Below are 21642 nucleotides of genomic sequence, written 5' to 3'. Positions count from 1 at the left end.
TGGTGCTCTTGTCAGGACACTGACATCTCCATGACTGGATACAGGCAGCCAGGGAAGAAGATAACTGGGTCCATGCTAGCAAAATGTCCCTTTTAGTGGCAAGTGATCACCCCCAGCTTTTTCACGGATGCTGAGAAAATTGCTACACTGCTAATGTATGCAAGAGCCATTTGCCTTTAGCCTCTTCACAGAGATTCCCCCAGCTCAGCAGAGGGCAGATCTGCCCATTCACAGCCTCATTTCACATGGTCTTCAACTACAACCCATGTAGTGGACATTTAAATCAAGACTGGCTTCTTCAGAAGCATTTTAAATGAAGAGAATTGTGTTTCAACATGATTTTACAAAAGCTCAGCCATGTGCCTGCCTTCCCACAGTTAGCTCAAAGGGATAACAATTCCATATACTGCCTTTGAAAAGATTCTTGTTTTGCTCAATTCTGTTTTAGCAAAATAACAATCTAGCCACAGGAATGAAGGAATTGGTAAATGTTTCAGTTTGGACTGAACGTCTTTCAAAAGAAAATGGAAGGAAGGAAATGGAACTTCTCAAGGAAGTTACAGAAAGGTTCAAAGGAGTGGGTGACACTCATTAGCTTGTATCATACAAGGAAACAACCAAGGATTAAAAATCTATTATTCTGGGATTATGCTATGAATTTTCCTCCAAGCATTATGAAAAGTTTCTGTCTCCCTGTTGACAAATCATCTTCTACAGTGTTGTCTAAATACATAGTGCCTCATCCACTCACTGTCATCATTGTACCCTGTGATTCAGGGGAGATAAGAAGATAAACCAAAAGAGAAGTAGCTGCTGGTTGGTTGTACCACCTGTGAAATATTCATACCTGATGCATTGTTTGCTACAGTTTATGCTCAGATACTTAGGATAACTTTCCTTCTTCTCCCTCATGAAAATGTCCCAGTATCATCTTGGTCAGTTTTGGCACTGACCCATATGTGTGCTCTGCCCTGCTTCAGGGATAACTAATGTACCTCTAGAATGATTTTTAAAAGCTAGGAATGGGGTAGAACAAAACACAAAATCTATGCTCTGGAGAATTTTTGTCCTAGTACACACAGAAATTAAATTGTGTTTGTCTCCTCCCTCTGCTCTAAGGACAGAGGTAGCATTAGTAATACAGAGCATGTCACTCTTCAAGCTCCCATGCAGATTTTAAAACATAGAGAGCAAATGGCAAATTTACCTTTCATCTCCTTTTGAAACTTAAGTTAGGCCTTATTGGTAACAAGTGAAATTAAACTGGTTGCTGCTGTTTAACTTCTCTGTGCTGTTTCCTCACATGAATTAGTCATGACCAACTCTACTTGGCAACTGTCCTTACAAAAACCAGAACAGAGAGAAGGGTTAAGCACTCCCATACAATTTACCCAATAAATTTGTCATACCCCTCATATAGAGTTGTCCCTCCAGTTTTGCCTGTTCCCTAACATATCTGACAGTTTGAACAATGTTGGCAATATTTGAGCAATTAGGCATTCCAAGTGGAAAGGTTAATACACCTTACCCTCAAATGCAGGGTGTGTTTTGTCTTGTGCCTTTAACCATCCTTGATGAGCACCGATTGCACAACAGCCATGAAGTACGAAGGTCTTTCAATTTCAGTACAGCCCAGCTTGTTTTGGTTTAGCAAAAGGCCAATGATCCAATGCAAGGATGGGATAAACACACCTTGACTTGAGTGTTACCAAGGCAGATAAGAAAGAGGGAACTTCACGGTGGTTATCACTTTCTGGGTGTTAAATGCTTTGGTCATCCTGGCAAGGCTGCAAAACCAGGTAAAAGATAACTCATAAAAGAAGACATTCTGATGATGGAGTTTGGAATAGGACTGTCTAGGAGGTGTGAGACTTAGTTCACAGGTGGTTTATTTCCTACTCTTTTGGTTGAGCAGCATTAGGACCTCAGTTTCTTTTTTGGCAAGTTCTCAGAAACATCAGTCTGTTTGTGGTCCAAGCAGCAAGTTCTGGGCAAGAGTGGGCAGAGCTGGAGAGATCCTGCAGCCTTGCACCAGCTGGGACCTGCAAAGATCCCGGTCAACCCGGATAAAAGCACCTCCCAAACCAGCCAGCCAGCCCAGCAGCCACCATCCTCAGCCCCAGCCACTGCTGAAGCTGGAGAGCAGCCGTGGGTTGCAAAGAGCAGCGCTGCAGAGGAGCACCCAGGTCAGCAGGAGGCCAGCAGCTGCTGGACTGGCTGCCCCAGCCCTGCTCTGCCGCAGCAGGGCACACCCAGCCTGCCTGCCTGCCTGCCCTGCCCGGCAGGGATGCTTGGCTCTGCCGCCCGGACCTAACTTAAGAAAGAAAAAACAAATCTAAGCAGCATGGAGAGATGTTTTGCAGGCCACAGCAATGATGCCCATCCACCCTGAGCCTTCACGGAGGTCTGGAGCACTGGTGGACGAAGGAGGTCAGGTCTGGGATGTCTACTTGCCCTCTCCCACAAAACCTGAATGGGTCTGAATGACCCAACCTGTGCTAGGGTGGTCCTGCAAGGCCCCACAAACCTCACCAGGGTCTCTTGTGCAGCAGCTCCGGTCTGGTAAAAGCTGCTGAGAATTCAGCACCCGGCCTCTCTACTTGTGGCTGGTGGTATTTCCCTTGCTGGGGTGATGTTGATGTTCGTAATGAAGCTTTGGCAGAGAAAGAGAGACATGTTGTAACCATTAGCAGACTTTACATTTAGAATTTATCTGAGGAAAGGACAAAGGATAACTCAGCTTGATTAGGTTTTTGTACAAGTTTGGGTCTACACTCTCCACTGAAGTATCAATCCCAGTCTTCACCATTTTCTTCCTCTGACCCAGAAAAACTTGATCATGAAAATAATGTTAGTTAGAAAATAATGGAACTGATAAGTCATTGCAGGCACATGTGTGTCTCATTATACATCAGTTCGGTTTCACTATATATTTTACACAATGTAACATAAATTTCACTACGCACCACAAGTATTTCAATATGTGATAGTCAGAAAGTGGCAGTTTACACTAAAAGTTTCAGTATGTGGTAGGATATTTCAAATACTATAAATTCTCCTTTTAAATTAAATGCATTGTGTAGATTAGTAAGAAATGCAGTTGTTTTAGTTTACTCAATGTGGTTTTCTTTCAGAACAGTACTTTAGTGCTGTTCTGTTCAATTGCCATGTTTATTTTATTAATACATATTAATGGATAATTAAGTGAAAATTCATTAAATATACACCACACAGGACTCGGGCAGGAGTTCTGTTTCTTAGAACTTTTATCTCAGCTCAATTTATACTATATTAACAAACACTGCATTTAGAGAGAATGTATTAATGAAAAGAATAAACTTCCTGTTATGAGCCTGGTTTTTTAAGTGACTTTTCTTTGAGCAAGTAAAATTTGAGAGATCTTAAAGCTTCTGTGAGAGTGAATTGTTAAAGCAATGGGCAGGCATATCCAGGGTTTGTACTGATTCACCACTTATTGCAGATGACCACAATTTCAGTCAAAACCAGCACCAGAGGAGTTGGCACTGCCAGTGCTGTGCTGTTCCTCACAGCTTCCATCAGTTCACCATAGAAGTATCATGTCAGCCAGGCCTTTTCCTAGCAAGCCCATCCCAGTTACTGAAAAGGGGTGTTCACCATGGCCCTGCTACACCAAAAACCTCTGTCACAGAGCTACCACATCATCACTTTTTTACACATGATGTATTTCAGTGCAGGAGAGTACAGATTACCTCTGAGAGATACTTGCCATGAGCCAAAAGCATATCAAAAATAATCACATGGGTTAGTAAAGCCAGGGCACATCTGGCAGCAAGGACCATCTCCTGGTCACCTTGGTCACAGCTACAGTAACACTTCCACACTGGTGCAGCAAAGTAATTTCCCCAAATCCTGCACCTACCATCAGAAATGCAGAAAGAAGAAAAAAATTAGGCTAATTTTGGTTATGAATTTTCCCTCAGAATTCAGAGCACAGAAGCCACACTGAGCACAGCTCCATGCAGAGTTCTATTTTATTCAAAAAACAGCCTCAGCAGAGATTATGGGGCAATGCTAAACTCCAGCCCGAGAGAGAAACATCAGTCACTTAGCTCTGCTCTGCCTTCTGCCCCTCAAGATACAATCACACAAATCATTTCCAGAGCTTTTCTCCTGATAAGCTCAAAATGTTCATGATCTGCACTGAAGTTCAGTGTTCAGCAGAACCAGAGGTCTCATCTGCCCCGTGTCACGCTCGAAGACAAGGGTGACCCTGCACCGACGTGACTTTGGCCAAGCTACTTAGAGAGTTACAGAGGCCTGGATTAATTGGAAACTGGGTCTTTTAACATAATTCCTTGCCCCATGGCAGAGCCAGCAGACCTCATTGGCTCCCTGCCAAATAGTTCAAGCACCTCTTAACCAAGGAACAGGTAAAGAGCTTGGGTTGGAATGTGCTGGATTTCAGCCTGGCAGCTTCAAATCTCCTAACCCGCAAGAGCAGCTTATCTCTGTTTGCAGGTCAGAGACCTCAGCAAAGCCCTGTTAACAGGTGCATGCTGGCACAAGATCAAAAGTTTCTCTCTCCAGATTGCAGCAGTTCCTGGGTTTCTTGCAAGTGTGGCAAAAAGGGCCACCAAAGTGGCCAGTGACATACTCGGGGCTGGCTGAGTCTGCTTCTGCTAATTCATTTGGCAAAACATGTCACCAAAAGTGCTTCCTTAGCTCACAGAATGCATCCAATGCAAGTATAAAGCTTGGCTACCCTACTCTTCCAAAATTTAAAACCAAGACCCACAGTTCTTGTCTGTAGTCTCTGACTACCATAAGAAACAAATTGTGCCCCAGACACACAAATCAAAGCTCATGGGGTGTGTCAGATGCTTCCCAGGGACCAGGCTGAGGGAAATACAAATGTTTCTGTCACATGTGAGGCATGTGGACAGTTCAGGTTTGCTGTGATCACTGCTTTCATCCCAGATAGGGGCTGGTACAATGGGAGCTGCCTTCCTGTGCCAAGCCTGAAGACCTGAACTATGAGTTTCCTCATCTGCCTCCATTGTGGCTGCCTGAGAGTCTCTGTTTTGGACTGGGCAAAACCTGGGCTCATATCTCCCTTCAATAAGAAGTTGGGGATGAAATAAAGGTAATGTTTTTAAGTTCATGTCTATTTTGCAGCACAACCAAGCCTGAGCTCTCCCTGTTCCTATTTAAAAAAAGGAGAAGCAACAGCAGTGTAAGCTTTGTCATATTCACTTGCTCCCATGTTAGATCTGGGCTAAGATATCCATAAAGCAATGTATTTATGCCCTAGATTCCACTGCTGATACTGCCAGCAAAAGCTAAATTACAGTGATTTTCCTGTAGTCAGGCTGCTTGTCCAACAAGTTTTGGAAGGAAGCAAATGTATTACACACATCCTCCAAGTCCCTCCTAAGCACTGTCAGGCAATAATTTTAGCTTACTCTTATTACTTATCATGTATAATTGGTATTGAGCTGTCCTTTAGCCATCATGAAAGTTACATTATCAAAGCTATTGCATTACTTTCACTAATTCATCGTGCCCAAAGTTTTTGGCATTTCTCAACTGACAAGGCAGAACAGCAACAGAAGCTGACAAACCATATACCAACCCATGATCAAATCCAAACCTTTTCATTTGACCCAATTTAGTCTCACTTGATCTGTAGGCTAACCCACAGGATTTCAGGAAAAGACATGGCCATGCTTGCAGCATCCTCTGTTGTGATTTCAGAAGCAGCTGGCATAGGCTTGAAGACTGCAGTTTCATGGGTACCAATAAAATTTAATAAAGGACTTTTCCATCCTCACTGATGAAGAGTAGGACCATATATGGTGTATAATTAAGCTGGTGAGTGTTCATTGTTTTGAATATGACCTACCTTTTTTTTCCTCTTTACTCAGCTCTGACTGAAGCTAATATCTGCTTATCAAAATCCTTCTGTTTTGAGTCAATGCATCTCCATCTATGCAAATCTGAGAGGGGATGTGCTCACAACAGTTCATATTCCTGGTATCTGAAATATCCCTGGGGAACATCTCTGCTGTATTTGTGTTTCATGGACATCTCTCTCTTTGAAGTCAACTTCTACAGGTTTTCACACAGAAAAATTTCATCAGTCTCATTTCCTCCACACAGCTGTAGCAGTAAAACATTATCATCAGCATGCAACCTTGCAAAGTGACACCTTAAAGAAAAAAAATGTGATAAAAAAATGTTGTCTTGGCATGATGGGAAAATTTTTCACATCAGCAGCTTCCTGCACTCTTTTCTGTTGATTTTCATCAAATTAACATTTCTTTGTTTTAAAAATAGAACAAATATTGGTGCTTCAACAACAGACTGCAACAAACAGCATTCTGCTAACCTTATGTGAGAAAAAAGACCAGTTAGACCAAACCTTTCATTCATTTCTGCACATCCCTGCCTCTCCCTGGTGTTCTCTTCAGGACAGAGGAAGCAGTTTTGCTTCATTTGTACGATTGCTTGAGAGTTTTGGTGGGAAAAAAGCTTTTCCTCAATGTTCATACTACAGCTTCTATGCTGTGAGACATCAAAAAACTGCAAAATTCAGCATCTGTTGACTTTCATCTGTGTGGACAGGGAAGCATTTCCCTGTTCTGGAATTGGGGTGTGCAATATTGTTTACAAGGATGGCAAACCTCCCAACTTTTATTTGCAAAATGCTCCACAGATACAGATGAAAGCCATGAAAGATGCTTGGGGGGTACTTTTGTATCTTAAACGAGATGGCCAAGCAAAAAGAAACAGTTTGTCCATATACAGGGTGCTCTGAGGACTGCTCTGTGGCAGCACAATGCATTTTACCTTCTGGACAACTACAAAAGATTACCAAATCGCTTGCCTAATGCTGGATTTCTATGCATGGAAACCTACTGGTTCCCACATCCTGTAAGCATTGGAAAACACTGAGGATAACACAAATTTCATTCTACCACAGTAGCAGGAAACAGCAGTCAAAACCAGGACAGCACAGAGAGGTGTACTGGAATTAGCAGTTGTCCTCTGAAGCTGGCATATCAAATCATGTTTTATTTTTTAATTTTAAAATTTTAACATCCCATTATTTTCACAGAGCTGGCAGATCCAAAGACCTGGAGAGGAACAGACCAAATCCAGACAACTTCTTACATGCAGAAGCATCAGAGGATGCAGCAGTCCCAGGCTGTGTTTAGGAAGCTCAAGAGCTGGGGGAAGTTTCTGCTGCATGGGAGTTGTACCTGAGATTCAGCACTGAGGGCTTTGGAACAGATGTTGCTTAAAAGGCACAAACCAATACTGGCACAAAGGAACCTCACAGGCCTCAACAAATCCTGAATCCCACAGCCCATGCAAAAATAAAGCATTAAAAGCAAGACTGCTCTAAATTCATTCTCAATAAGAACCATCACAGATCAGACTCACACCTTCCCTGCAAGCTGACACTTGGAATTTACATTTATCCCTCAGCTGCTTCTGTGGAAATAATGAAAACCACCAAAATAAAACTCAGGAATCAATCCAGATCTTTGTAGCACTCCAGCTAGGCATATCCTAAACCCTGGGTGGTGGGAGAGGGAAGCCATGCTGTCTTTCTTGCTCAGTTAGCAATACCCCAGAGCACACTGAAAGTAATTATTTCCATCTGACACACACAACCTACAGACCTGAAAATGGACTGCTACTAGAAATCCAATACACCAGTGAGTAAGCAGAAGCAACCTACTGCTTTCATGTGAGATTGGTCACAGTGCTGTGGAGATGCCACAAGTGCAGTGCACTGTTAGCCTTGCTTGATAGGGTGGATGCTCAGTGCAAGTCTCCAGACAGAGCAGGGCATCAAGCAACAGCTGGGAGAGAACAGAAGTCTAGAAAATATCCAACCCACTGCAGAAATCACTTTTTGTCCTTCGAGAAGTATTAGACTTGTCAATTTACCCCCTTCTTTTGAGAAAAAGCTGGTAATGACTAAATTATCTATTTGAAGTAAGATAACTGCTTTGAGATTATGAAATTCTTTGAGCAAATAGCCACTGTTTGTAATAAAAAGTAATTTCAGGATGAATGTGTAAGACTTCAGCAGGTACAAACAGAAATTGAAGCAGAGCAGTTGCCATAGCTCAGCCCATAAAACCATCAGGTATTTATATGATTGCTCTTTTTGAGATGATTGACCACTATCACCCAGAGCAGAGATGTCACTCTGTTGACGTGGCAGCACTGCCTTTCATTCCTATACATCTGACTCAAGGTGCTGCATCCATATGTCTGCACCACTGCAACCCCTCCTTTCCAACAAGAGCACTGTGCTGGGTGGGGAGGAGAGGGGAAAGGGAAATGAGCTGTAGGCATCATTTCAGTAGCCACTAGAGTCTGAACTACTTGATAAAATGAGGACAAGTTCTATTTCTTTATGAGACTTGTGCAAAACATTCCAGGAAAAGTAAAGCATTATTATCTGAAGGCACCACTTAACCTTTGAACTGTGTAACAATTCTCTTCTTAACCATAAATACAGGACTACATAGGCCCATCTGCCTTCCACAGGTTGGTGAGTGGCCATGTGTGTTGTGCCTTGATCCAAAACAAGGATAACTAAGATGATTCCCAGTCCTTATACACAACTGGGACCAGACAACCAGACTCAGTCCCATGCACAGAAGATGAGCTCATATTGAATTACCTGGCAAAGAGCGAGTTGCTGGTTTAGCAGGACCTGCAGAATTTTAAATAAAGGATGAAAACACACCTTTTTTAAGAGAAGAGTCTCAGGAGCAAATGTAAAAAGCAAAGTCCTCACATTTGCTAGAAACGATATTGTAATTGCTGAAGAATCTGCAGTTCCTAAAGTCATCCTGTGATCCCCCATGAATTGCTCAATAACTGGGAAGTGGGCTGGCTAGAAGCAAACGGGCTAAGGAGCCACTCTCCCATTGTTAAAATAATTGGGATGTCTAAAGATCCTCAGTTAAGATAACAAACTAACTCTTGTGGTCTGATCTAGCTGAAATATTTTGGACATTGTGTTTCTGTCAGTCCAAGGAATTTTTTCTTTTTTTGGACAAAAGAGGCAAAAGCAATAGATCTGCATGATGAATCCCCAAACAGTCACACCCCAGTCAGATCGAACAGGACCTGTCTCAGACTGCAATATTCATCTCCCCTTTCTTTTTTCCTGGGAGCTGTTTTTGTCAGACACAGTATTTTCCAGAGGGGAAAGTAGGATCCAGAATCTAAAATACTAGGAATGCCACCCCCACCAACTACACATACTAACCCCAGCCATATCAAAGCAGACAAGAAAAACTAAGGGTGCTGCACTGTGTTGGTTCAAATTAAACAAGCCAAGGAAAAGATTTTTTAAATTTTATTTATGAGATGTGAAGAAGTTGCTTTCTACTTGCCAAACCATGGTGCTAAATACCTAAGACACTGTGAAAGGGGCGCCTCTATTATTCAAAAAATATTTGTATGCTTTTGGTGGATTAATTGCATTTAACATTTTGGTTAAACACACAAACAAGCACAGCTTTTTGTTGTTGCTTCAAATGAAGCCACAAAGAGAACAAAAGGCATCCAACTGAACCAATTTAGGTTTATAAACATATTAATTTTAAGAGCACTATGTGTACACTTAAAATGAATTTAAAGCAGTCAACCTTTGCAGTACGATGCCCATTTTCACTGTATCCAAATTATCCATAAATCCAGATGTAAGTTGTCACAGACACTTCTTTGGAGAGCTTGCAAAGTTAAAAGTTAATGTTTCCTATTAATTAATAATTGTTTTCAGCTGTTTTGGCAAGTGATTAAAACAAAGTGTCTGCCTTTAATGTTACAATATAAAAGTTTTCTTCCTCAGCGGCTTGAGCGCCAAGCGGGATTTGCCTCATTTGCAGGAAGGTGTCACACGTGATTGCCTGGGGCATTTGCAAGCAAAGAAGGTGAGCACTACTGTACCTGCCAGTGCAGGGATTCCCATTCCACATCGGCCTGGCTCTGGCAGGACAGGGTTAATTTTTGCTCAGGAGGGGATGGCCAGGCCCTGGAGGTTATTCTGTACCCCCTCACAGTTGCCTGGATCGGTGTAGTGTGGTGGAGGGAGCAGCTGGGTGTTGTCAGGGGGTCTCTGTGTGTGAATCATTTGCCTCTTTCTTGTACCCTCTGCCATTAATATTGCTGCTCACACTGTTCATTTTCTCATCTCATTGCTCTTTCCAGTGAACTGCTCTCACCTTAACCCCTGATCTTTACCTTTTGTGCCTCCCAGTCTCCTCTCCATCCCATGGCAGGGGGAAGGGAGCGATGGGAACACTAAATTGTGGAACACCATTCCCAAACCATGACACACATCCATTAAAATTACCCACCAAGCAGTGTCAGAGGAACATCAGCTGAGATAAATAAAACAATGCTCCTCATGTTAATGGTGTACCATGCCATGAAAGAGTTGTTCCATAACAAAACCATACAGGCTGTGCATCGTTTACCAAACCCTGCCATCTTCCAAATTCAGGATCACACACTCTTGAAAGTTTGCACTGCCAAGAAGGATAGCATCTGTCCCTTCTGAGGCCCAAGCCATCACACAGGTATTACTGACAGACTTGTTCCACACATCAGCAGATGGTTCAACACAACCCCAGTTCTGACCAGCACCTGATCCACAGCAGGATTAAACCTGGCTCTGAGAAGGATCCTCTGCCATTAGTAACCTTCTAGACATCATCTTTTATTCCCAAGCTTCTACCAATTCTTTCCCCCAGTAAAACTGAAATGGAGTTCTCCTGGAAGCTGAATTTCCATATCCATGCAGAGGAAGGACAGCAGATTCATGACTGAGGCTGATAAGCTCTGCTTGCAAAGTCAAAAGTGCTGACATCAACATCAGCAGCAGTAAGACCCCCAGTTCTCTTCCCTACATGAACCCCAGACAACTTATCAAGAAACCTTTCACTTATGCTGTATCAAGAAGCTTGTGAAGTGATGAAAAGTACAGAATTTGAGTTTTCTCTCTTTCTGGTAAATCATGGGAGGTTGCTGCTAGCTGCTAGCTCCTCCTAGCTCTAGCTTCTCCCTTTAGTTTGAAAAATTTTAAGGTGTTCTTCAGTTGTCAAGGTAGGAGTTTTTCAGAATAAACAGCAGGCTTTATCTCTGCAAGGTAATAAATCCAGAAAAAAACCTACAGACTTGCTGAGCAGCAACAACATGGCTTGTGCTCAGTGAAATTATTATTGTCAGAATTCAGAAGAACCAGATTCAGGTTTAGTTCAGCCCTTATCTTGGGCAAGGAGATTTTTCCACAGGAACAACACCCTTACTACATGATCTGAATGGCAGAGGGATACTGCACCACTTCAGGCAAACAGTGACACCCACCAAAACCCTCAGCAGAGACAGCACAGGCAGGAGTGTTCTCTTTTTCCTGTGATCCTACGTGCAAAATAAACCTAAATATTTCTCAAGAAGTTTCCAGCCATGCCATTTACACCTAATCTTATCTCACTCCACAGTGAAACTTGATAAAAATGTTAGAGTCTGATTTGCTTCAAATAATTAGCATCAAGGGTGGTCAACAAAATGATCCCATGCCTAAGGTTACTTCAAATCCCTGAAGCCCTCTTTGACATCATAAATAGCAAAATCACTGAACATAAATCCTGCAGGTAAAGATAAGCGCTCAGTTTCATTCCTATCAGGTCAAGATGCACATCTACAGCACACCTGAGAAATCCACAGCAATTAATTCATCCCTCCCTGGCCAGTGCCAGAGAAAGCACTCCACTGCTCTCAGAGACACCAGCAACCTGTTTACCCTGGGACAAGAGGAGGTAAAAAGTTCCCTATCTTGGGGCAGCTCTGCAGAGCTTACGCCCTTGTTTATGATGTGGCAACTGCGGCACATGCCCATACATTAAGGTGTTAAGGATCTTCTCCTTTATTGATGGTATCCACATTCATTTCAGCATAGCACCCCACAACACATTAGGATCAAAGCAGAACACCTAAATATATTACAGTTCATTTCAAGCATATATTATACTGAAGAAGCACTTTTATCCCATCCACATCATAACTTGCAGCAAAGATCTTGTTGATGCTGCACACTCAATGCCTTTTATTACTTCAGCATTTTCTAATGCTGAAGAATAAACTCCCTTTAAAATAGAAACAATTTTTTTCCTGAATTTGATGGTGTCCCGATACCATCAAATGGCATTTTGGAAGAGGAGCTGCTGTGGTTTTGAGCACTGTTAATTGCCTGCAGTGACACAAGCAAGGGCTGAGCTGGGTGCAGGCAAGGGAGTTGTGCAACAGGCATCGTCCATTCCCTCCACACCACCTCGCTGAGGTTTGCTTTTTGCAAGTACCCAGAAAGCTGATTACACAGAAACAGCAAAACCAGCCTGAATGAAGGCTGAGGATACTTCCATTCACATGAGTGCCAATTTTAAAAGAGAGCTTAATTTACACTGTGTATTAACTTGTTGGAAGCTTGTGTGGCTACCCCAGAACAAGAACTGTTAGAGGTGTGGCTCAGAAACTTGAAAGACCTAAACTTCAGAGACCCTCAAAATGCCAGCTGAAGATCATTATCACGATGCTCAGTAGCTACAGTTCACCTGGCTTGTTGTCCAGTGCATGCAACAACAACAACAACAACAACAACAACAAAAAGGGTTGCATGATGGAAGATTGTGGCATCTCGTTTGGGGAAGGAGGGAGGGAAGAGTGCAAATAGGTAAGCTGCAGAGAACTATTTTCCCCTGTATCTCCAAAAGACACTGATCCCAATGTGATCCATGGAGGCCAGAAGGGACACAATTCCTGCTGCACTTCCCCGAGGAAGCCAATTGCAGCAGAACCCTTGAATGCATTCAAGCTTCAGTAAGAGAAAAAATAAAATACAAGTAATTCCTATTAATATGCCAATGCATATTAATTAAAAATACACTATATATACTTCAGGGCAATTGTAAGCTGACCCATTAGGATTGCTCCCTCTTAACACAGAAATAACTGAATACACAACCAGAAGTAGGACATCACTAATTTTGCTGAAAACTGACATCATGATTTCTTACTGAAAGACATTCCATTTGAGCAATAAATTAGGCTTTGCTTTTTTTGTTGTTTTGCTTTTTTCTTTTTTTTTTTTTTTCCATTGCCATTATGGCTATTCTTCCAGTCATTTCCTCAAAGCCATCAAGTATAAATTTATATACAATAAACCAAAACTGGTGAGTTTCCATAGGGGAGCAGACCTCCCAAACTGGCAGAGAAACTGCCTGGGTGGCTCAGCAAAACCATGCCTCAGCAGAAGTCCTCATGTATCTTCATATTAAAAGGTGCTGAGATGTACACTGCAGAAATGCTGATGATTACAATGGACACATCCTCTTTCTACTGCCTATACAGACTCATTACAAATATTGATGACTTGTTCTACAATTAAACCCCATATAATAGAATTTTATTCTGACTGGAAAATGAAACAGAAAATGCTCGTGACCAGAACTGGGTTTGGTATTTATTAGCCACACTGAAAATGTATTCTGCTGTTCTTTATGAAACATTCAGAATAGCATAAAATAAAACTTCAGAGACATGAAACAGTATTTTTCATGAAAGAAAGGTCCTCTAGTGACCCATCCATCCACCCATGACTCAGTTTTCCAACATACAGTGTATTGGAACAGGGACCTGTGGTGCCTGTGCAGGATGTTGTCTGCAGCAGGACCTCCCCATTCTGACTCCTCACATGAAGGAAGCCCAGGTCAAGGATCTGCTGCAGAGAAGGAAGCTCGGAAACAATTCCTGTAAATAAAGGCCTCCTTCAGCATTGTGCCAAACCATCAAAGCTAAACACACACTCAGTGACTGCTCACTCCTGGCAACACCAGAGGTGCCAGACACTGTCCTGCAGGTGAAAGCCATGACAGTGTATTCATGGAAAGGATGGAAAGGAAAGCACGTGGTGGGAGCTGCAAGGTGATGAGTGAATGAGAAACCTGGGTGAGATCAAGAATCTGGCTCTGTCATTTCAGTCCCCACAAAGTATTTTCTCTCAAGCCCCACCTTCACTGTTTTTTAATTCCTCTCGTTTCCCTCTCTCCTCCTCTGCACCCTTCTCTCACTGCTTTCCTCCAGGGCCACCCAGCTGGTGGTGAAAGCCAGCAGAAAGGAACTCACGCTCTGCTGGTGAAGGAGGAGCTGGGTGAAAGTGTCAGGGAGGCCCTGGAGATGGGCAGTTCAGTCACACTCAAGGCACCAACACTGGTAATCCTGCAAGGGACAGACAGAGCTGTGGAGCCAGGGGCAGGCACAGCCTCATCACCACTCAGCCGAGGTCAAACATCAGCTAAACAAAGAGAAGCTGCAAATTAAAGGAGAATCTGCAAGGGCCAGGATTCACATGATAAAATGGTCGCTGTGGAAATGGTGAAGAAACCATATGACTTCCTGTGTCATGCCACGATTTCAGGGCTCTAGGCTCACCCCCATGGCCTGATCCCCTCCTCCTGTTTGCCTTGTGCAGACTCAGACAGTCTTTAAAATGAAGGAAAACCATCCTATTTTGCCAATTTTGACGTGCAGAAAAAATCCAGTGAGGGTGTGTGTCCACATGACTGATGGAAATCAAACCTCTGAAGTGCAGATTATTTTAATTATAGTCAGAAAAGCATGTAAGGTGCAAGTTTCAGCCAGATAGTTTCCATTCTGAGCTTTAATTTTGTAGTAATAAAAATACTTGAGTGCCTCTGTCTAGCTGAAAGAATAACAAGTTGTCTGGCTTGTTATGTCAGCTGGGACACTAAGTAACAATATACACAAGGAGAAATTACAACATATCTGTGCAAAATAAGGCATCATCAGCTCTCACTCGTGCATTCTCCGCGTGTCTTTCACTGTAAGGAGCCACCAAAAGGACAGGTTTAGTGAACAGTGCTATTGATTGTTTTTCCCCCCACTACAGCCTGATTTTCTTTGAAAAAGAACCAAACTTCTAGAGGTTTCTAAGAAGTGCTTGTGAACTTGCAAAACACACTTGACAAAAGTCTAGCAAGCAATCCTTCCAATTCCAACAGATGCAAGCAAACTACATTGCAAATTGGCTTTACCCTTTCCAACATGTTATACTCAGTTATGGTGAGAGCTCAGGGTACAATGAGTATTAGTAGCTAGATTTGTTTCCACAACACATCCATTCTATTATTGACCTAGATTAGTGAAATGATGCAAGGATTAAGGCTTTGAACATCTTCAGTGGAAAGTGCTATTTTAAAATTGGACACATTTTGGCAGTTTTAATTGTAGTCAAGATCCTCCAACCCTAACATGTTGTTTGACTGCCTGCCTTTCTACCCTAAGTGTTTTTTATACATATAAACTCCATATAATGCTAATTATTTTGTACATATAAAAACCTGACATCCACCAAACTCCTCATGTAGCTGTTTGCATAGCTGGTTTGTATTGCTTTCTGTTCTTCAATCTATAGTTCAAAGAAACTGGTGTTTCATTTCACAGTTAAAAAAACTTACTTACTTGAATTGTAGAGACATGAAAGGCAAGGGAAGGAGAGAAAACATCTCTCCCATTTTAAACTCATCTTCCACAAGCTAATTTGACAGTGTAATGTGAAAGTACAGAAATCTGAAATCTAGTTCTGAATGTCTTTTTACCGCTCTCTCAAGAGATATTACTCAGGTTTAGTGTGACATTTCAAAATGTCACCATGCCTATCTCAAAACCAGATATTTTAACACAGAATAGATACCTACCTGCTTTAATTCAGAACCCAATCTGTATGTGATATTCTAAGAACCTCTTCTAAGAAGTTCCTACTTATTAAGTAAATACTCATCATACAATGACAAAGATCATTATTAGCTGGAAATAAAGACAGACTCAAACTTTCTTTTATTTTTTAATAAAGTTTAAATAGTTAAAGTAAGAGGAAAGAGTATGTTTTAAAGCCAAGCTATTTCTTTGTTCCATGCTAGGCCTTAAAGTCAGATTTACTGGCAAATACGGGCCATAAGAAGAGCTGTATACTTAAAATGCTGGTGTAGAATATATTAAAATAGCCAGTGACTCACTCCAGATTACCTTAAAACAAAGGAAACACAATCTCTACAGTTTTTGAAAGGTATTGCCTCTTATCCTGATTAATGGAAAAATTATCCCTACAAAAGATTTTTTTTTTTTAATATGAAGACTCTACAAAATATTTGCTTTATCCATTGGCAGGACTTTGAAAATCTCCAAAATATTTAGATATGTGTGCCTAAGTAAGTTTATAAATGCCAATCCAACACTGTAACAAAAGTTCCAAACAGAACTGGAAATTAGAATAACTTAACCAAATCATCCCACCATAAGAATATTATATTTCTATTCTGCATAAACACAGACCAGCATGGTTTGTTTTGTTTTAAAAATTCTTCATGTCCTGCAGAATACAGCATAGATTTGTTTCATTAGTACCTTTACCCTTCCATTTCCTTAATGCTATTTTCCTCATTAACATTTAAAACAATATCTAATCTGTCTACAGATTTTTTCTGCCCTGAGGGCTCTTCTTAGCCTCAACCTTATCCTCACCCATGGAGATCCTTCCCCTCTTGCTTCAGAAAGAGGTTTTTGTTCATTTGGCTGATTTTCATTTTCTTCTTTTTCAGATACAGGTAAGTATCCTGCCATAAAGGGAGCATGGGAACGAATGGGAACAGCACTGGGAATTACTGGGACATTTACAAGCCAAACTGTGAGTAGGAGCTTTGACAGCCACTATTTTTGAAAGAAAAATATCATGCTTTCTTTATATTGGATAATATTTGACAGACTGGATAATATGTCTACTATAAACATAGTTTTGTGCCACAAACAGCCACAAACTGCAGACAAAGCAATAGAGCACAGAGTTTGATGAATTTAGTGCAACAGAAAAAAAAAGTTTGAGTAGCATCTGCAATGGTAATGAACATTTAGAAACCAAAATGATCCAATAACCTAAAAATACATCTGCTACACTAAGAAAAAAAATCTGTGCAATGAGATTAGAAGCTTCCAAATTGTGGACTGATTGCACAGGGATCACAGATGTAAGAAAGTATTAGCTTGGAAAGCCTCAGCTTTCCAAAATTCGAAATCATTAAAAAGTAATCTGTTCATCATTCTATGATTTAACTGTTTCCTAGTCTATGGGAATAAACAGCAGGATACAATCCTGTTTGCAACATCCATGTAGCTTTTTTTTTTAAAAAAAAACTTGTTAAAGTAAATTAAGAAAATATATTCTTAAAGAAAAAAAACTAGATGAGCACAAAGAAATGCCATGACGAATCCTGAGACAAATTATCCTACATCGTTGCTAGTCTATGAAAACTGGTTTGAATAATAAACACACTGGAGTATTCAGTGACAGCATACAAATCAAGAGTATTTGTAATTATTAAGTTGTGCATGTTTTTAACTGACAAAACATGCTCAGGGCTTACTTTAAAATCTCTCACTGCTTGTTATCAAAGTTAAAAGATCATTTGCATACCAATACATATACTGTAAACATGAACTTCTCATTAAGGAAAGATGGATTTACAGTAATTTGATCTTTTACAAAAAGCTATTGGTAACCAAATCTCTCAGTGTCTAACTTTCTAGAAAATTAAACCAATGTTTCCACCCTCAAAGCTGAAACACTACCTCTTTAGGAAACAGCCCTGTTTATTTGTTAATCAGAAATACAATCAAGTGGCATATTTCCATTTGCTCTTCAGCTGACAGTTTCAGCTTCATTATATTTTACAAGAAAACAGCAGACTTGCAGAAGTCCTGTAAATTCTTTCATATCGCAACTGATTTAATTACAGCAGTGAACAAACGCAGCAGTGATGCAAAATAAGATCAGCCCAATTGCCCTTATCTGATGATAGGATCTCTCTTCCTGTTTGGCTTACAGCAGTGAGGACTTCTTGTTTTGTTTCGGCTTTTTGTTGGTTTCTTTTTTCTGGTCAGGCTGCCTCTGTCAAGACTGACAGAAGCAAGAAGTTGACATGCCCTTAGAATTCCAGCTTGAGAATGCTCCTCATAGGAATACAGCTGAGTTTCAATCAGTAGGTCGGGGAATGATACTAATGTGGAGAAAATTATCTGGATAGCTCATATGTTCGCTTAGCCACTGAATGGGTGTTTCCAGCATTGGCTCAATTCCATGAATCATCACTTGAGTCTTCTGCTCTCCATCTAATTCAAAGAAAAAGAGAAACCACTAGTATACCATTCAAAGTTCACAGGAAGATTAAACATTTACTCATACTTAATTTACGGTAGATTTAATTGGTGTTACCGAGTTCAACATTTAACAGAACGAAAAATAGGAAATATCAGTGTGGAGAAAGCTGAGATTTGTATCATCTAAAACAGAAACTCTGAGTTAAAATTAATTCCAAGACAAAACCGGAATTAAGTAAAACTTAATGAAAGTGCCACTTTTCTTTACTAGTTGCAAGAGGGGCTTTTTTTAATCCTCCAGTGATCCCAGCTTGTTGTCAACCCAGTTAAGGCAAATCCATCTCACCCAGCTGTAAGGCATATGAATTTTACACAGATCATGCTCAAAATGTTGAGCTTCCTAAAACATACTGGTAAGTTGTATTCTTAATACTGTGATCTCCTGAAAGAGCTGGACTATGTGTAATATAATACATGCATTATTCCTGAAGTGATCTTGTTTTGCTAAGAATCATTTACATAAATCACTAGCAATATTTCAGAGTTACTCCAAAGGCAGAGTTGGCACCGGCTTTTTCTCACTTAGTTTCATCTCTTGGAAAAGCAAAGTTAGCAAATAATTCCCAGTATAACAAGAGTATTTTCAATTCTTTTTATTTATACTTGTCCCGGACGATGCAAGTACTTTGATCCTTTGATTCAAATGATGGGAACCAGCTAAAGCAACTGACATAACAGTCATGACATGAACTAAAACAACAAAAAATGAAAATTTATTTCAGAGACAAGGGATGAAAAGAGCATATGAAATATGCTCCAAATAATGGTTAGCAGGGAGAAAAGTAGGCAGTGACCTTTCACTCATTTTATTCTATACTATGGCATTCTCACATGGACCTACCACAGTGAACTCCCCACTCAGTACTCAAAAGTATTACTGCATGCACTAATTGGCATTTTATGTCCCACTCCAGTGTCTTTATAACAGAACAAACCACCATCCTGGCCAAGAGCTGCATGGAAGAGAACAGAATCTAGAAGTGTAGGTACCATTACTGGTTCTTGCATTCAGTGGCCCCACTTGTAGTGTAATTTCTATTTTATAACACAGGTGAAATCACATTTGTTTGGTAGCCAAAATGATTTGACAGCTGCCTGAAGAAGTTTGTAGTATAATCAGCTATCTATGCCCACACAGCTGGTAAAAAAAATCATCCTAAACATGTAGTTGCCTTTTTGCTAGTAATAATTCTTCCTGCAAGAGCAGACAGTTGTGTTTGCTTAAAATAAAGCATTATACTTTTGTTTCTTGTCACCTACATATGGTATATTTTGTAAAAAGTCTTGATTCTCTAAATGGCATAATACACACAGTATCACACTAAATTAAGCATAAACACTTGCTGGTTTCTGGTATTATTGGAGACAAGTCTGAAGAACAAAGCACATAATTTAAAAATGAACTTCTGGTATTTCTAGCCAAAACAGGTATTTATTGAGCTGAAACACTCTGAATCAGATTGTCAAAAGAATTAATTCCCAAAGAAAAGCTCTCAGAAACCCAGTTGTGGTGGTGCCTTCATTCGTTTACACCACCAGTTTTCCTTCTTCTTGGAAGTTAGGGAACACCTAAATATTTTTAAGTAACCTCCAAATATTTGTATTTAACACTTAAAAATTAAAACCTACCTATGGTATTCCTTAAGTTGGTGTGAGCTGATGACTTCTTTTCATGTTTCATAGTATTATTTAATTTCCAGAAACAACTAATTTACATAAAACCAGATGACAGAATGCACCTGACTCTTTTTAGCCCAAACTTGCAAAAAATAAGAATTAAAAGCTTTAGAACCCCAGTATCATTTTCTTGCCATTGAAGGAAAGGCTTATAAATTATAAACATTTTCTCTGGCTCTACCATTACTGTGGAACATACGTATGTGTGTGCATGTGCCTACTCTTGCTTGAAAATGAAGTGCAGGTAATCTTGATGTTCCTTGCTCCTTACCCAGCTTTGTCCCTTTCTCATACAAGTCTTTTATTCTGTTCTTTGGCAAACTGAGAAAGCCTCAGAGGTCAATGAAGAATTTACCAGTTTAATTAAAATCTAAATCTCTGCATTAGCATTGTTTGTGCTTTAGTATTATCTCTGACAAAGCATCACTTCTCCTTAATTCCTTTTCCCCTTGAGGCTTGACTGAAGAGATCTTATCTCCCAATTCTGTATTTACTGCAGCCTTCTTTCACAAAATCTATTGTTTTTACTTCAACATTCTTCTCTCCTTTTGTTACTAGGAACCAGAACTCTCACTTAAGGCACATTTACCCAAACTTTCCTCAACTTTCATGTTTTCCATCACACATCCAATTATAAATCAGAGTGTCTCTCATATAGACTCTTCTCTGCTTTTTGCAGCAAAAAGTTGTAAACAGCAAATACACTAAAACAATTACTGAAAAATATTCTTATATTCTCAAGGGCTGTCTAATTATTATCCATTTCCACTGCGATCTGAGTCCTGAACGATTTGCTAGCTATCATGAAAACTTCATCCACCTGCTTTAGAGATACAATATATTAAGAGATTTACAAAATATTTTTTTCCATGATTTTAGATGCAGCTTGACACAGGAACCTGCTGTCCTCTTCTTCCCCAACCCACATTCTATGATCACAAGAAGCCTTTTTAAAGTGACGAAATGCTGCTATGAAGTGTACAAGTTGCTAAACACAACAGATATTTAAATTAGTGGTATAAAATGTAAATGACCTAATTACAAAGTAATGCCACTCCACATCATTGGATAATGATGAAAATTAGGATAAATAACTCTGTTCATCTGCAGTGCACAGGGTCCAGACCTGATGATATTATTACTGTCAATACCCATTCTACAATGTTCAGTAATGTAGTGAAAAAATAAACAGGATTTCATCAAAACCACTAATTCAAATTTTCCAGTAACCTCCCCAAATTTTTTTGTACTCTTAAAATCCTATCAGAACTGAGTTACATGTTATTTATCACATGACCTAAGATTTCTTTTTTTTGCTTTGCTGCAAATTACTTTTGGGAGCAAGATGAAGCAGAAATACAAGAAAAATAAAAGCATAGCAATCTGTGTTTTATAAGTTTTCACAGTGCTACTTAAAATCAGAGTGCTTCTATTTATTGAAGTGATGCTCAAGTAACATACACTGTTTTGGCACTTGCAAAAAACAAAACAACCAAAAAACCCTGAAAACTAATTAAGTCATCTATCAGAGTGGTTGTCCCAAGATTAAATCATTTTTTACCACTTTCCTTGTAGAGCTGTATCAATGGAGAAGGTACCGTATGCCCCTCAAGTTACCAGAGGCAAGCTGTAAGCACAGATGGTAAGACTTTTTGGTAAAACTGA

The 21642-nt window shown here is 40.2% G+C and overlaps 1 protein-coding gene across 6 annotated transcripts in view; it reads right to left on the bottom strand.

Annotated features, from left to right (window-relative positions):
• Window positions 1-21642, bottom strand: part of ATG5 (autophagy related 5) — a 122396-nt gene that overhangs the window by 32710 nt on the left and 68044 nt on the right. For 4 of the 6 annotated variants that reach the window (XM_054628865.2, XM_077176529.1, XM_077176531.1 and 1 more), the window contains one exon: window positions 15922-18252. The exons of 1 other annotated variant lie outside the window; for it this stretch is intronic. In XM_054628865.2, coding sequence (XP_054484840.2) covers window positions 18116-18252 — 137 coding nt within the window. In that variant the 3' untranslated portion in view covers window positions 15922-18115. Of the gene's footprint in view, window positions 1-15921; window positions 18253-21642 lie in introns of those variants that run through there. One more of the 6 variants, XM_077176532.1, reaches the window with a different exon arrangement.

The sequence above is a fragment of the Agelaius phoeniceus genome, chromosome 3 (assembly GCF_051311805.1).
Source record: "Agelaius phoeniceus isolate bAgePho1 chromosome 3, bAgePho1.hap1, whole genome shotgun sequence".
Classification (NCBI taxonomy): Eukaryota; Metazoa; Chordata; class Aves; order Passeriformes; family Icteridae; genus Agelaius; species Agelaius phoeniceus.
Note: the sequence above shows the minus strand (reverse complement) of the source record. Positions and strands in the feature narration are given on the sequence as shown.